This window comes from Malus domestica, chromosome 17, assembly GCF_042453785.1.
Source record: "Malus domestica chromosome 17, GDT2T_hap1".
NCBI classification, from domain to species: Eukaryota; Viridiplantae; Streptophyta; class Magnoliopsida; order Rosales; family Rosaceae; genus Malus; species Malus domestica.
Window position 1 is genome coordinate 26663994 of NC_091677.1, and position 16378 is coordinate 26680371.

Consider the following 16378-nt stretch of genomic DNA (forward strand, 5'->3'; position numbering starts at 1 on the left):
AACATTAATTACCGGTAAGCTTTAAAAAGGAGTAGAAACTATCTTTTATAGAGGCAAAGTTGGAGGAACTTTATTGAGTAGAGATTCCATATAAAATTTTGATTTAATTCATTCGAAATCTCATGAGATTAGGTGAAATTTGTGAATGCTTAAAATGCATTACGAAATCTCTCCAATCCCCTTGAATTCCTCAACTTTTTCAAATTCTTTAAAATCAATTTCTAATTGAATACACGTTGAATTCCAAAGAATCACTTAAATTCTAATTGAATATTCATAAATTTATTAAAAGAATTAAAAAAATTCAAAATTCTATTTGAATACACCCTTAAAGTTGTATCAGATGAGTTTTGGACCGTAGCGGAGAAGAATCGATTGCGTGAACATGTTACATACTTGCAAGGCTTGATACCCAAGTGGGGCCCGGAACTTCTCAAACGGATAATGCTCAACCTTGTGGCCCACTCCTTGCCCCTAATCGCGCGCTTCACCTACGACACACCTGCCTCAGGAGCCAACCCCGCGAAATACACCCACACGTGGCGCCCATCTGTTGGTTCGGGTTTTGGTTCGGTAGTACGCCACCTCGCACTATATGCCAGCCTCCGTCACTCTCTGATTAGCTCTCTCTCGAAAGCACTGAAACAGAGACCTTTTGGAGTTGTTCATCTCTCCTTTTTCTGGAAAATCAAACTGCGAAATCATGATCGGATCAAGCCTTCAAGGTACGAGTGGAGAAACACTTTTCTCTGTTAACCCTCCTGATTTTGTTTTGGTTATGGGCTGTTTGTTTCTCTGGAAATTTTTCATTTCCCTAGGAAAAAAGTGATTTTTTTCTCTGCTGTAAGCCTTCCCTCGCTTCATCAACCAAGATACGAGTTTTTTTAAGGAAAATATTTATTTTTCACTCCATTATTTCGTTATCGATGATGGGTTCTGTTTGTTTCCTCAGAAAATTCAGAAAAAATGAAGTATAAAAATGCAGAAAGTTCAAAATTGTAGTTCTTTTTGTAGTTGGTCTCTGTGTGCTGATCGAATACGTGAAACTAGTCGAAAATAAGGGAAGACGAAAAGGAAATTCTTTAATGCCGATCAATATGTGACCCAAAGTTCTTTCCTTTATGACAGTTAGTTAAAAAACTCGAGCATGAATTACAAGTTTTAGTGCACCTTGGTTTACAAATGGACACACGAATTAATCGTCTTTTGCAAGTGTGCGTAAACTGGTGCCCCTTGGACGCCGAATGCAGTAAAACTTGTCGTACATATGTTAATGCTCTGCTTTAATTATTGGTTTGTTAGTGACTAGTCTTTGTAAACTGGGTGTTAACTGCAAGTAACCAGAAAATCTGGGCTCAGTAATTATGTTCCTAAGTGTTTGCGGGGGTGTTTATTCTTTTGTTTACTGCATTAGTACTTGTATAGTACACATTCTTTGCCGTGGTTGATTCTTTTGTTGTCTATTTTTAGCTGCAATGCTGTTTAGTTTCGGTTTTTCCTGTTCATCATTCCATGTTGATGTTTGCAAGAAAGTTTGAGGAGAATATGGCTTTTGTTTATAAACTGAGTACTAGAAAGTTTCACACTACCCCACATAGTTTGCAAAAGGAATCAGGACAATCCTTTTCCTTTCTCTTTGTATTTTTGGGTTGGGAGACACGGGAGGATGTTATGGACAATATAAAGGCTTAGTTGGGATGAACTTTTGATATTTCCACATCTGGACCTTTCTTTATGCATCAACACTGTATTGTAGATTTAGTTTTTTCTGTTCTAGCACAAATAAGCACCAGTTTGAGTTTGCTCACTTTGGTGCATAAAAGCTGTATTTCGTACTCTTATGCCGCTAGAATTTGGACCAACTGCCTTTTTATATGTTGTAATGTTCATTAAATAAATTGATGAGTTGTGCTTGAAGGCATTTTTTGCAAGGTCAATTGATTACCATATTGAGTACTTGCCCTCTACTTTTACAGGTTTATAATGAAGGCTTCCAGTTTGGCTATTGAAGGGATAAATAACGCTCTGATTCAGTTTTTATAAGATATATTGGTTACAAGGTATTTTCTTAATGGGGGGAGCTTGTTCTAGGAAGAGAGACCACCAAGACGATGTTGACGATTTTCAGAGAGGGTTTTCTAGAAGATATTCTAAAAGTGGGAGTTCAAAGTGGTTGGCAACCTCCTTCACCCGCCCTGTTATGGATATTCAACCAGACACAAGGAACGGTCCTTCTCTCATGGACTCTAAGAAAAGACTTAGAGTACTTGGATCTAACGGAGGGCATGACACAAAACCGAGCGCAATGGCGTTCTAGGATTCATATAGCCGACCCCACTTAGTGGGAAAAGGCTTTGTTGTTGTTGTTGTTGTTGGGACTGAGGTTCACTATATTTTGGCTTATTGCAATTGTTGCTTTGATTTACAGGACATCAATAAATTTAACACATTCTCCATGCTCCCAAGAGATATTAGTCAACAGATCATTAATGAGTTGGTGTACTCCGGATGCCTCACTGATGTTTCTTTTGAAGGTTTTCGTGATTGTGCTTTGCAGGTAACTCTTTTTTGTAGTGCTGGCAATCACATTTCTAATTCTTTATTTAAAAAAAATTGACAGTGTCATCCTGTTCATCTTTGTTGTCAGTGTCGTGCTGACCTTGAAAGTTTCTTTCATTTTTTTTTTTTTTTGGAAGGATCTTTACTTGGGGGAATGTCCTGGTGTAAATGATAGTTGGATGGATGTCATCTCCTCACAAGGGTCATCTTTACTCTCTTTGGATCTCTCTGGTTCTGACGTTACTGACAATGGGTTAATTTATCTTCAAGATTGCAAAAGTCTCCAAGCATTAAATTTTAATGATTGTGACCACATATCAGACCATGGCCTGGAACGCATCAGTGGTAGTCCATCTTAATCTTTATTTTTGTTTCTTTGATAGCTTTCCTCTCTAGTATTAAATCAATTTGCAATATAGTCAGTTTATATTTCTTTCTGCTGAAGCGCAATTCCCAAAGCCATTTTGGATAAAAGATGAAGCATATCTGCACAAAATTTTGTTACCCATTGTAGCCTGCCAAAATAGCTGTTGGAATAGCACATCCCTTTTATAATCAGCTAAAACTATTCAGTAAGCTCAGTGTTAAATAAAAAATTTTGAGAAGCAAGAGAAAAATGAGGTATGATTGGGGAGGGATGGCATGTCATCTGATACTTCTTTGTGATAAATAACCTGTGTAGTATACATAGTTGGAGTTTGTACCATGTCTGCAATTATTTTGTACAAGACTGAATTGTTTTCCACACTTACAAAGCATTCATTATTGGTTCAACACTGTTACTGTTACACTTATTCTTCCTATTCTTTTTTGTTAACCCTTTTATGCTCAACATTGTTGTATTTCCTTCTTACTGCACCTGCAAATGAAATATTTATGAGAGTTGGTTGCCATCATTGAGGATCTAGGAAAGGGGAGGAAAGCTAAAGCTTTGTGGGGTTGTTTGGTGTTGGCAGGTTTCTGGAACATTTGGTTGGGGCGTAATCAAGAGTTTTTGAGGATTATAAGGGAGTGGGGGTAGAAGAACTATGGTTAGAGTAAGATACTGGGCAGACCTTTGGGCATCAGTTTCGAATGAGTTTAGGGAATAATCTCTTTTTCATAACTGAGGGATGTGTTAGCAGCCATAAAATGAATTTGGTTCAGCTTTAGTTACTTGTAAATAGATCTACTTGAGAGGTCTTAGCTAGTTTTGCTAGATGGTGGATTTCTTATCCACCTTTTTGTAATTCATGTTACTGTTTTAATATAACTTTATCGTTTGGTTCTGCATATGATTTTGTTAGATTCTTTCAGGTCTGTCCAGCTTGACAAATTTGAGTTTTAGAAGAAACAGTGCAATTACTGCTCATGGAATAAGTGCGTTTGCTAGTTTGATTAACTTGATGAAGTTGGACTTGGAGAAATGCCCTGGGATTCATGGTGGACTTGTTCATCTACAAGGTAAACGCCTCTAAATGAAGTCATCTGGAAAGTGTTATTTTCTTTGTTGAAAGTGCTGGTAGAAAGTACAACCATGTCCGAAGGATTGTACTATGTATTATGTAAAGGAGAATAGTTTTCTTATGTTCTTGAACATGATGAGAAAACATTCTCAAGGGAAGCGTGCATTCTTTATTCTACAACACAGTTGGAGGTGGTGCTATTATCGTCTATACAGTTTAGTACCTCTCTATAATATACGTGAATTGTTACGGTATATGAGTCGGGCATCCGTTTGAAGTGATAATGTCATTAGCTTACACTCAACTAATGTACGTACAAAAATACTGTAAATGATATGTGGCCCAATAAATGAAACACTTGCGCAATATGACAACAATCTACTCGAGGGTGGACTTGTATGAGTACAATGATATAATGGTAGGCCAAAGGTCTTCAAACCTCTAGTATGAGATGTCTGATAGTGATTATTCACCATAATATGATCCCCTCGGAGGTAAGCCAAAATCTATTAAGTTCTGGGACCCGGTGGTAGAGAAGGTGGAATTGAGACTTCAGGGTTGGAAGAAAGCTTTTTTATCTAGAGGCGGAAGATTAACATTGATCCAAGCTGTCCTAGGATCCCTGCCCATATACTACATGTCCCTGTTCAAAGCCCCACGCGGGGTCATTGGGAGACTGGAAAAGCTAATGAAAGGGTTCCTTTGGGAAGGGGTTGAGGAAGGAAAGAAGTTTCACTTGGTCAAGTGGGAGAAAGTGTGTAAAAGCAAGGAGGAAGGTGGCCTTGGTCTGGGAAATTTGAGAAATCGAAATGCCGCCTTATTAGCCAAGTGGCTGTGGAGATTCCCGCGCGAATCAAACTCTCTTTGGCATAGGGTGATAAAGAGCAAGTACAGTCTGGTGGCAAATGGTTGGGATGCTAATTGTCCGAGTCGAGGCTCGAGCAGGTGTCCCTGGACTGACATCTCGGCTGGTTACCCTCCCTTTCTTCACTCATGCAAATTCGTGGTTGGTAACGGAGAGAGGCTGAGATTCTTGGAGGATGGTTGGTTGGAGGGCGGTCCGTTGAAGGAGCAATTCCCTAGAATATTTTCTTTATCAAGGACAAAAAACCAAAGTATTTCCAATTTGATAGCTTCTTCTTTACAGCCGGTCAGCTGGAATTTAGAGTTTAGGAGAAACCTAAGAGAGTCGGAGATTGAAGAGGTGGCTGGTTTACTGCAGAAGGTGGAGTCCGTACGGCTGTGCCATTCTAGAGAAGACAGGAGAAGATGGAATTTAGAAGGTTCTGGCCAGTTCACTTGCAAATCTTATAACTCTTTCCTTTGCAACAATGATGTTATGCATCAATTTCCCCCTTTCGCTCAGATATGGAAAGCAAAAGTGCCTCCAAAAGTCAAAATCCTTGTGTGGCTAGTGGCGCTCGGGAAGGTTAATACTTGTGATCAAATCTAAAGACGAATGCCTTTTGCTTGCTTCTCCCCCCATTGGTGCACTTTGTGCAAATATGGGGAGGAAAGCGTCAACCATATTTTCCTCCATTGTCCGTATAACATTCAACTCTGGTGGAAATTGCTTAAGGAAGCCGGAGCAAGATGGGTCACCCCAAAGGGATGTTTTGAGCTTCTAAGCATTAAGTTCGAAGGCCTAGGGAAAGGGAGGAAAGCCAAAACTTTGTGGGGATCTCTGTTGATGGCCCTCTTCTGGAACATTTGGTTGGAGCGTAATAAAAGAGTCTTTGAGGATTACAAGGGAGTGGGGGTGGAGGACCTTTGGGATAGAGTAAAACACTGGGCAGCCCTTTGGGCTTCGGTTTCAGTGGAGTTTAGAGATTACAATTTCTCTTCTATTTTTAGGGATTTGTTAGCAGCCGTTATTTGATTTGGTCTAGCTTTTCCTCTGTTCAATTAGTTTTCTTTAGGGGTCCTTGCTAGTTCTCTTCTAGCTCCAGGTGGATATCTTTTCCACGTGGTTTATTTTTTCTTTTTTGTAATTCTTTCGTTTTATAAAATTCTTTCGTTTTTTTTTATAAAATTCTTTCGTTTCTTTTCAAAAAAAAAAAAACCATAATATGATCCATGATGTCTCCTGTGATGCACGTTGGAAATGAACCATGTACTAAATTATGGATAATGCTTTCATCTCAGCATGCCACCATTCTTATCACTTTGAATTCATTATTATCCTAATACATTTCATTTAAATCTTTGTACAGGCTTAACAAAACTAGAGTCTCTTAATATCAAATGGTGCAACTCTATAGACGATGCTGACATGAAACCTCTCTCAGGTAATATACATAATGGTTTTCTTCTTGTTTACAGTGAAAAGGAAATGTAGGTTTTAATCTAATATTTTTGGGGTTTGACTTCTATTGAAATGATTCTCTGATATGACTTCTTAGCTTCACCCCTGGACACAGATGACAGACTTCGATACCAATCCCTTTCCATTTCCCTCTTCTCTCTCTCCCCCAAAAATGTGTTGCTTATGTCTAAAATAGTTGCATATTGTATTAAGAATTTGTGCCAATCTTGATCCGTCTTTGTCGATAATTTCTTCCCCCACAAGCTGTTCAAGTTCAGTTCCACATCTTCATTCCATCTGCAAAATGTGGAAATAGACAGAGCATAACCAAAGTACCAATTCGAAGCAACTTTGACTGGAAGTCAGTCTATTATATTTACATTTGGCAAATCAAGTGCATCCATGCCAAATTAGATGCAGAGATCTATCTTTTCACATGATTTTTTTTTAATCCCAGTCTTCAAGAAGAGCGCATTTTAAAATTTAAATACATGTTTGTGTGTGCTTTGGTTTTTAATGTGAATTAAATTTCTGTTACAGCACATTGTGTGAATCACTTTTTCATTTGTATTTCAGGGCTTACAAATTTGAAATGCTTACAAATCTGCTGCAGTAAGGTTACTGATTTTGGCATTACTTACTTGAAAGGTATATGCTTTTGTATTTCATTTATCTACAACTTACATCTTTGTGCTGCAAGGAGAATCATGTGTAATAAGTTTTTATCTATGGATCTTTTATAGTTTGAAACTATTGTGATTGTGCAGCGTACTCCTTAGGACTTATCTACTTGCACCCATTTTTTAAAACTTAATACCTTTTAGTATTTTATTGATATGGGATGCCAGTATTTTGTCTCTGTTAATAAAAAACTTATTCTAGTCTACTTAACCAGACATGAATGTTGTTAGGCGTAAGTTTATTGCTGTTCCTCCATGTAACTGTTTATATCATCTATGTCTTACAGGTCTGCACAATCTTTCTCTTTTGAACTTGGAGGGATGCCCAGTTACTGCCGCATGCTTGGACTCACTTGCAGGTTTGTATGCTGAAGTAATTAGACTTTTTCTTAGCCATTCTAATATTGTTCTGGTCGTTGTATGCCATGCAATCCTTTTCTCATTGATAAGGTTGATAAATTACTATCAATTGATTGTCCACATACATCTTTGTATTAAATATGTCATTACTTCGTATTTGACAATATCTATGTGATTGTATTATGTGTATAATCATTTCTATTATGTCTAGTGATGGTTTACTTTTTGGAAATGCTAATAGAACAAAGAATTAGTTTGGAATTAGTATGTGTCTGAATCTGAGCCTGAATAGCCAAATTAAATATTAAACTCTTTGAAAAGCTTTCTGCTTGCATATTAAAATGTTTCTTGTTCCATAAAGATAGTGTGTGATGAAAATGCACCATTATGCACAGAAAAGATTGGGAATCTGATTTTGGTTAGGTCTTGAACAATAACTGATGACTTATGGAGTAGCATAGCCGAAAGTTATACGTGTCATCTACTAAAGCTGAATGTGAAGACTTTTGCCATTTTTTTTCCACTGCCTAAGTGCGTACTTTATCTTTTGTTCTAGCTTTAATTGGGCCTGATATTTATCTGGGTTGCTTGCTTACCAGCTCTTGATGGCCTGCTATATCTAAATCTGAGCAGATGTGATCTGACTGATGAAGGATGTGAGAAGTTCTCCCGTAAGTAGTTTTTAAACTGACCCCAATGACTTTTTTTTCCTTTTCTGTTGAAGTCATGGAATACAGCTCTACCTAGAGGCTGGCTTCGTTCTACTTTTATTTTTTGTTAGGGGAGCCCTGAGCTTGGATTGTGGCTTACCTCATACTCTGCAGGATTTGAGAACTTAAAAGTATTAAACTTGGGCTTCAATGACATCACCGATGCTTTTCTGGTGCACTTGAAAGGTGGGTTTTTTTTTTTAACTCTTGCATTTGTTTGCGTTCAAACCTTTGGTTTTTGGACTTTCTTTAGGCATTTACTTTTTCATCAATAGTAGAGAAAGTTTAGTAATAGAGAAAGCCCTTCTATATGAATTAGAAATATATGCTCTGATGGAACCTATACCGTGCAATTTCTTAATTCATTGAGCGAGTTGGTGGTTGGTTCTTCATTTTTATATTGACTACAATATCAGATCCCATAATTTCCCTTGTGTAATATATGCATATCTTTAAATTGTGGTTTTGGCCTTGCTGCAAGTAGGTTTGACAAATTTGGAGAGTTTGAACCTGGATTCATGTAAGATTGGTGATGAAGGGCTGGTTAACTTGACAGGTCAGTGTTACAAACATGCATGATACTTATAATTTATGCCCTTAACCTGGAATCTTTCCAGAATGTTTGTCTTGCATATTATATTTGCGGAAATGATGAGAGTTACCATACACAGTTGTATTTGTCGTCTTTTTTCCTCTGTAACTTACCTTCCATTTGTGTTTTGTATCAAGTCTTATGGCATACATCCATCATAAAGGAATTCATATATTTCTGGTAAACAAAGTTGCCAAAGACCCATCGTAGAGGAATTTGAGTAAAAGCTAAGGGTAAGGGCCTGGTACCCTACTTAAAAATTGATTCCAAAAACTGTGATTTTTATAAAAACTCGGGTTGAGCTCCAGTTTTTAATTTCAAAAAGATGTTTGGTAAGAAATTTTATCAGTATTTTTTAATCTTAAAAGTTTTATCCACACCCTTTGTCCCTCACAGTAACCACTACATCTTCCCTTCATGTCCTCCCAGTCTCCCAGTCTCCCAGTCATCCTCGGATCATGACTTCACAGAGAAAAGCTTCACCTCCTCATAATCTATCGAATCTGAAAGGGAAGCCAACTTTAATTGACTCCGGCGAGCCAGTTTCACCCAATTTTTACCCAAAATCTTCAAATTGGTACTACCATTCTCAGTAACCAAGACTTCAGGATTAGAAGCTTCGAAAACTTCATCGAATTGGATTGGGACCTGGCCGGTCTTCCGGACTTGACAGATCAGATAATGCGGGCTTGCTCGGACGTCGTCGTGTTGGAGTGATTACACCGATGGCGATGACACTGGGCAGCCATGCAAATAGCCACGCGGGACTCGGTTAAGTGACGCATGGGATCCAGAGAGATGCGGCGGCGGCGGCTAAATGAACGGAGTGGGCGTTGGTGTTGATGTCGGATGTACATTAGAGTAACCCTGGTTGAAGAGTCTATTGAAGACAAAGACATACAAAAACTCTCAACACATAAAAAGTCTCTTCTCAAGAATCAAGTATTGTTTTTTAGTTGTGGATTTGAAAATTTGCTTGCCAAACGCAACTTTAGAAAAAAGTGTTTTTGATTCTAAAAAACTGAATCCAAAATGAATACCAGACAGACCCTAAAAGTCTTTTAGTGACATTCTTCCTAGTGAATTCTAGGGTTTGCTAGTTGTTTTCTAGCGAAGGAATATCATTTGATTTTGTTATATCCTGCTGCTCAGAACCTTTTAAAGATTTATGTGAATTTCAAAAGTGATCCCACTCGTGCAGTTCTTAGAAAAATTGATGTATCTATTGTGGTTTTCTTTCTTTTAGAAGCCTTTATAAATAAAATTATCATTTTAATAGTGGCTGCTGAATCTACTGTCAATTAAAATTTTCAACAATATCAATCACTGATTTTTTATTATAACCCATTTTCATGACAGTTGGAAGGATCAGTTTTTCTTATGTGTGAAATCGTGTAATTTTTATGAGTCTTGTGGTTTTTGCTTATATTGTATCTTGGTGGCATGACTTGCAGAGTTGTAATATTTGGGTTCGGAATCATGCTGACAATTTTAAATATGTCAATATGCTGATTTTGAGTAGCTTTATCATTCTTTAGCCATGCTTATGAAATTAAGCATAAAAATCTTCAGATGGTACCCCTTTCCTATTCCTCCATAGAATCTGATGAATGCTGGTTTACATGCTTTTAGGCCTTCAACATTTGAAAAGTTTGGAGTTATCAGATACTGTTGTTGGAAGCGGTGGGCTTCGCCATCTGTCAGGTTGTACATTTACCTTTCTCTTTTGGCTTGCAACCATACAGAATTTCATTAACTTTTTGCCGCATCAACCCACTTGCTCACCCAATCAAAGACACAGGCAGAGAGTTTGTAACAGAGAGTTGTGTATTTTTAGTTGTACTTGGTTTATCCATTTTTTTTTAATAAATCGTCTTACATCTAGTTTGGTCATCAAGTGAACATGGTTGTACCTTTGGTAACTTAACTATGCTTTGTACTGTTAAGTTTTTGTTGGCTTATTAGTTAGTACTGTTTTGGTGTTTCCAAAAGCTTAAGATATGAAGAATTGAAGATGTCCGACAATTAGGAATTTTTAGGTTTCAGTCTTCAGTCATAAGATTAGTAATTTAGTAGTACTGTGCGTTTTTCTAATCATCGAGGGTCCCTAGACAAAGTAACAATGAATTAACAAAAGTTCCATCCTATTACCAATGACTACTGCTGCACCATAAGTTCTCTCATTTTATTATTTCTTAGGAATACCATGATTGTGAATCTATATGTCGGGGCTAGAAATGCCAATCTGGTTGTAATAGAGGCTTTTGCCTCTAAACTTTGTGGTTTATTTACCTACAATATACACACACGTCCGTTTTGCATAAATTTTAATTTTGAAAGCAATGAATTTATTTGTGTCCGAATAAATTTGAACTAATACTCAAATGTGATGACACAACATAATTCATTTTTTCAGTGATTGTATTTGTCTAGATGCATTATCCTCACTTTATTTAATAGATATTTTAAAAAATTCATCATCATTTTTCTTTTATATATATCTCCTATGAATGCCTTACAAACAGAAAAGTTTTGTAGAAAACAGATTTGTAGAATGAAAGTTTTGGTATTCTAAATTTTGAGAAAAATTTAAACTGAAAAAGAAAAAAGTTAGGTAACATCTGTCTCTTTCTTTGGTTTTGAGTAAGTGAATACAATTTAATTTTATAGAAACATTATGATGCCATTAATATATACAGTAAAAGAGTGCATAAGTGTTGGCCCATAGGGTAAAAGAGTGCAAAACTGTGCATGATTAATGTTCATTTTTTCCGTATATGGCCATTGAGTTTTTTCTTCTTAAATACGCACTTTAATCAAAGAAAGGTGTTTTCTATTGATCTTTAACCCTAGAAAGGAATGGTATGCAAATTTGGTAATTCTATGAATAAATGGGTGGCCATCTCTGATGCCACCATACAGGAGATGAAAATACTGAAGGATCCACGTCTGTTCTTACTTCTTATTGCCAAAATGGAATTTTTTATCAGCTTTAATTTTTTGGTTTTGTTATTCCGTAACCTGACTATTGTTTTCTTGTAGGTTTGATTAATCTTGAAAGTATAAATCTTTCCTTCACTGCTGTTACCGACAGTGGTTTAAGAAAGCTGTCTGGTCTCTTGTCTCTCAAATCCCTTAATTTGGACACTCGCCAAATTACAGATTCTGGACTGGCAGTGCTTACAAGTAAGCATGGTTAGATGAAACTGCATTATGATATTTTGGCCTCCCGACGAAATTTTCAAGTCTTGTCCAACATTACCTAGTAAGCCATCTGATTCTATGAATACTGCATGTATTTTCCTTTTGGATGCAGGCTTGACTGGATTGACACACCTGGATCTATTTGGAGCTCGAATTACAGACTCTGGAACAACCTATCTGCGAAGTATGTTAACTACTTAACACTGTGCTGGTTCATTTACATAAATTAGATCACATGTGATGTGAGTTATTGATGATAACCGAAACACACACCAACCACTTCTTGGTGCAGTTCTGGATCTGTTGATTCAAAATTAACTTATTGTAATGTTATCAACAGTTTATATGCAAGCTGGAAAGCCTGTTGTGATGCAGGGTAGTTTAGATTTAGGTGAATCACAATAACCTGACCAAGCCTTCACATCGAGCTCACATTTAATTAAAGTTTTGCATCACTTATTCAGAATATGGCATCAGTCATGTAGATCTCGAGGTTCTTTTTATTTCAAGTATCGCTTGAACTTAGAGAGTAAGACTAGATCCCAAAATACACAAAAGCCATTATTCTCACAAGCCTAAAGCTAACTAGCCAATTGATGGGACCAGAGTGATGAACTTTCCATATCGTCTTGGGAACCGTGATATTGATGATGTTACCCTTATATTCCAGGGTGACGAGTTACCGTAGTTTACTTTCTCATTGTATCTGGAAGTTGTTTTGGTCGAAGTAGCAGGCTTAACATTGCACCCTAGAGTTGGGTAACTGACCTTATTTTATTTTTTGGAATGTTAAAATTTAGATGAGATATACTATTGAATATAATTATAGAGATAACTTAGAGTTCTATGTTGTTGGGGGGCAAGATAGTTGCATATGTCAGATAAAGTATTTAACTAACATGCTAAATTCTATTGATAATACTTGCAGAACGTGGAAACAATATTGCCTGGTCTATTAAATATTAATCTTAGAGGCTGGTGGTCATAGTGGAGAGGATTGAGTTCCGAAAACAGTTTGGAGTTTGGTTTTTTACATTGTATCTTCAATTTGCAGGCTTTAAAGATCTGAAGTCCCTAGAAATATGTGGTGGAGGACTGACGGATGTTGGAATAAAGAATATTAAAGATCTTTCATCCTTGACCCTATTGAATCTATCACAGAACTGCAACCTGACCGATAAAACCTTGGAGTTGATTTCTGGTATGCTTTCAAACTTTGGTTTATAAAATGATACATATGCTAGCTTTACCTGTTTTATGGACTATTAAATGGTGGCATGCCGGTGTTTGAGATTGGACCATTTTAGCGAGTCAAACTTTTCAAGCGCTGAGGATATAAATGTATACCCATTGTCGACAATGTTGGTTAGCATGTGGTCAAAATTCTATTTTCATTTGGTGACCGTCTGTCGTCTTGAGATATAGAGTATTGAATAGCTGACTTTTCAATCTTCGTAGCTACTGGGAATGTCCTTTTGTTTTGCAATTATGACCATGACAATTGCATGATCCCATTCTTTTTCAACCCTGACGTGCGTTGATGGCCATGAGAAAGGGAGAGAGGGTTGGTTGGAGTGCCTTCCAAGTATTAGCAAGGCATACCTGGTTGTTTGTTTAGGAAAAATTGAGGCATGTTATAGTTTCTCTGCCTAAGTTTTAAAGTTGGCAGTACCAGAGAGCATATCAAAACGACTCTGAGAGTGCTCGTATCCGTACACCCTTGGTTCAGTATTGATTCTGTGAAGCAATGGGACACTTCAATTTTAATTATGTTGGTTAACGTCATTATTATCTTTTAATTGTCACACTTTTCTATGGGGAATGCAGGGTTGACAGGATTGATCTCTTTAAACGTATCAAATTCTCGTATCACAAATTCTGGACTTAAGCATTTGAAAATGCTGAAGAATTTGAAATCTCTGACATTGGAGTCCTGCAAGGTAACAGCAAACGAAATAAGGAAGCTTCAGATGACTGACCTTCCAAACCTGGTAAACTTCCGCCCTGGAGGTAAATGAAATTCGTAACATTTAAGCTTCTGGCAGCATGGACAGACAACTGTGTATATAAAAACACTATGGAAAGAAGACATCTGGTACTTGTGTATATGGTTGGACGTGGATGTGGTTTTCCAAATGTCTATAGAACTACGGATTCAGAAAATAATTTGCTCCGTTTTCATGTGAAGCTTTCTTCTGTCATCGAATTCTCATGGAAGATAGTGTGGATAAAGCTTTCCTCCAATGTCTATTTTGTCGAGTCCCATCCTACGTTTTTAGTGTAGAAGGCGATCATTTGTTAAGACAGACTTGTTTATTTATAAATATTTATAGGGAACTTTAACGAAAAGCTCTCGGTACTGTTTACTTTAACGAAAAATCACATTTTTACACTAAAAAGTCAATCCTGGTACTTTTCATTTTACCTTTTATTTTGTCCTTATCGTTAAAACTCAAAGTTTTCAAGCTATTTTAATTAGTTTTCCTATATTTTTATAACCAAGGTGATATTGCGGGATGGCTGATTCGAAATTGGGATCTCGGATTGTAGGGGAATGTGTTGAACCCACTGAGCTACACGCCGCTTGTACATTCATTTTATAATCCTTTACATTGTAACCATGATTTTGGATAGGATAATGCTATCCACACATCCATTTTTATTTCTCACGTCCCTCTCAATTTTTGGCTGTCGGATCAAATAATTTGAAGAAGATCAATTGCCACAAATTAATAAGGGTGTGTGGGAGGTAAAAATGGCTGTGTGATGATGGATTAGGCGAGCTGAATTATATGAGTTCATCGAATATTTGTAGTCCTACTCTTCCTGAAATGCAGGTTGAAAGAACCGTACTCCTCGGAATTTAGCCATCGGACTGCTTGCCTAGCCTTAATTGGGTATTCCTCGCTACACGTTTCATTGTTTTAAGTCACCTTTCTCGACAATTTATTCCTTCTGGTAAAATAGACAGATACGATCGTGGTTGGTAAAATAAATGAGGCATAATATTTATGTGGTTCGGCAAGTATGCCTATGTCCTTGAGGTTGCAGCAGTATTTTGTCTCTCTATTTCTCTCCTACGTACTTACTGCTCGACTCTCTGGTGCTTAGAAGCAACTGGCGTGGTATGGCATGTTACTATTGGAACAAGTCCAAGCAACTCTTAGAGATTTTGCAGTTTTATGACTTGCTGGAGAATCTTGGTCAACCCTAATTTGCTCGTCGGTGTTTTCTTGCGATCCAAGTACTTTCCTAACTCGAATCTTTTTCAGGTCAAGCTTGGCGATGTTCCATGTCTATTATCTGACGGAGTTTGCTTTGGGGATGCTTGCCGGATGGCGTACTGTGAAGTACAGATTACAGCTCTGGAGAAGCATACAGCTACCATTGGCTTTTGATAGCTAGAGCTCTTTGGCAACTAGAAATGCAAGTTTGTGAGGAGCTGCTGCTGGTGCTCTAATGGTTCTCCAAGAGCTCAACTTCAGGCCGAGCTTCGGCAGAGATACGCCAGTTTCATTACCTTGTAATAGGTTTTTCTTCGAATCAAGGCCGAACCCATAAACATAATAACAGGGCGAGTTTTGTGGCGCGCGAGGTTTTGCGAGTGTGATGAACTTTTGAACTGATGGGTTCCATAGAAAGAATGTGTTGGTTTCTGTAAGGTAATCATCTGAGAAGAGAAGTAATCCGTTGCACGAGCCCACAATTCGGAAACACTCGTTGAAGCTCTGAACTGGAAGGAGACATACTCAAAATGCAGAGAACAGCACTCGACTGTGGGGGTCCTTGGTGACAATCTCATCGTTGTTGTCCCGTTGGCGCCATATTTCCTCGGGCTACACTATTTCTTGTTGCCTGCACCCCCATCAGTTTCATCGGTGCTGCGGCTCTGAGCTCCCTCCTGCCGATGACTCACTCTTTCAAACTCCTGTTTGTAGAGCTTGTTGTACAAGCTTTTCTTTAATTCGAATCAGATCAGACCTGCTTCTTTGGTTGACTGTCAATGTCATGCATGCTTTGTGGGAACGTACTAGTGCTGCTCGTCGACTTTGGGAGTTGGCTATGCTCGCTCATTGAGGCACCTAACGCGACGAAAACTTCCGAATGGCCTTTTCTTTCGGTTCTACACATATCACTAAGATGCCGACGGTACATCAAATTCATTCTCATCACCCCTTGAGTTGTTAAAAACAAGAAAATAGTAAATTCTTACACTCAATCCTTATTCAGCTGCACTCGTGCCCGTAAAAGTTGATTTTCCGGCATGGAGTTTTGAGTCTGAAAAAGCTTGTGTAAACATCTATTGTGGTGCCTGTAAAAACTGAATTTCCGGCATGGTAATGAAGCGTGGTGCCTGTAAAAACTGAATTTCCGGCATGGTAATGAGGCGCTTGTACGAGGGTATGCATTTTTTACGACAGTGATTCGTGGTACATGTACAAGTTTATGCACGTTCTATGTCGTTTTTTTCTCGGTGCACTTTGTTTTCTCCCAAACACAGAAGAACATGGATGAAAATTATC

At 37.8% G+C, this 16378-nt stretch overlaps 1 protein-coding gene and 1 long non-coding RNA gene across 3 annotated transcripts; both read left to right on the forward strand.

The window, feature by feature from the left end:
* The first annotated feature begins 591 nt into the window (after nucleotides 1–591).
* Nucleotides 592–14204, forward strand: LOC103436066 (uncharacterized). 2 transcript variants are annotated; one of them, XM_070816719.1, is made up of 16 exons: nucleotides 592–725; nucleotides 1977–2263; nucleotides 2429–2557; nucleotides 2697–2904; nucleotides 3856–4002; nucleotides 6218–6292; nucleotides 6886–6957; nucleotides 7277–7348; nucleotides 7949–8020; nucleotides 8174–8245; nucleotides 8544–8615; nucleotides 10284–10355; nucleotides 11694–11846; nucleotides 11968–12039; nucleotides 12910–13056; nucleotides 13683–14204. In XM_070816719.1, exons 2-16 carry the CDS (start codon nucleotides 2072–2074, stop codon nucleotides 13871–13873), a joined length of 1746 nt encoding a protein of 581 aa, XP_070672820.1. In that variant the 5' UTR covers nucleotides 592–725; nucleotides 1977–2071; the 3' UTR covers nucleotides 13874–14204. The 2 variants fall into 2 exon arrangements, with proteins under 2 accessions (XP_070672820.1, XP_070672821.1); XM_070816720.1 differs by having other exon boundaries at nucleotides 11694–11837.
* An 11-nt stretch (nucleotides 14205–14215) lies between these two features.
* On the forward strand, nucleotides 14216–16238 carry LOC139193554 (uncharacterized). The gene is made up of 2 exons (XR_011577768.1): nucleotides 14216–14752; nucleotides 15128–16238. It is a non-coding gene; the product is annotated as an uncharacterized lncRNA (long non-coding RNA).
* Nucleotides 16239–16378: the final 140 nt, after the last annotated feature.

Excerpts from the sequence above, each read along its gene's own strand:
- LOC103436066 (XM_070816719.1), top strand. The coding sequence starts at position 2,072 with ATGGGGGGAGCTTGTTCTAGGAAGAGAGACCACCAAGACGATGTTGAC. Across the intron at positions 2,558-2,696 it reads TTCGTGATTGTGCTTTGCAG|GATCTTTACTTGGGGGAATG; the intron begins GTAACTCTTTTT and ends TTTTTTTGGAAG. Across the intron at positions 12,040-12,909 it reads TGGAACAACCTATCTGCGAA|GCTTTAAAGATCTGAAGTCC; the intron begins GTATGTTAACTA and ends TTCAATTTGCAG.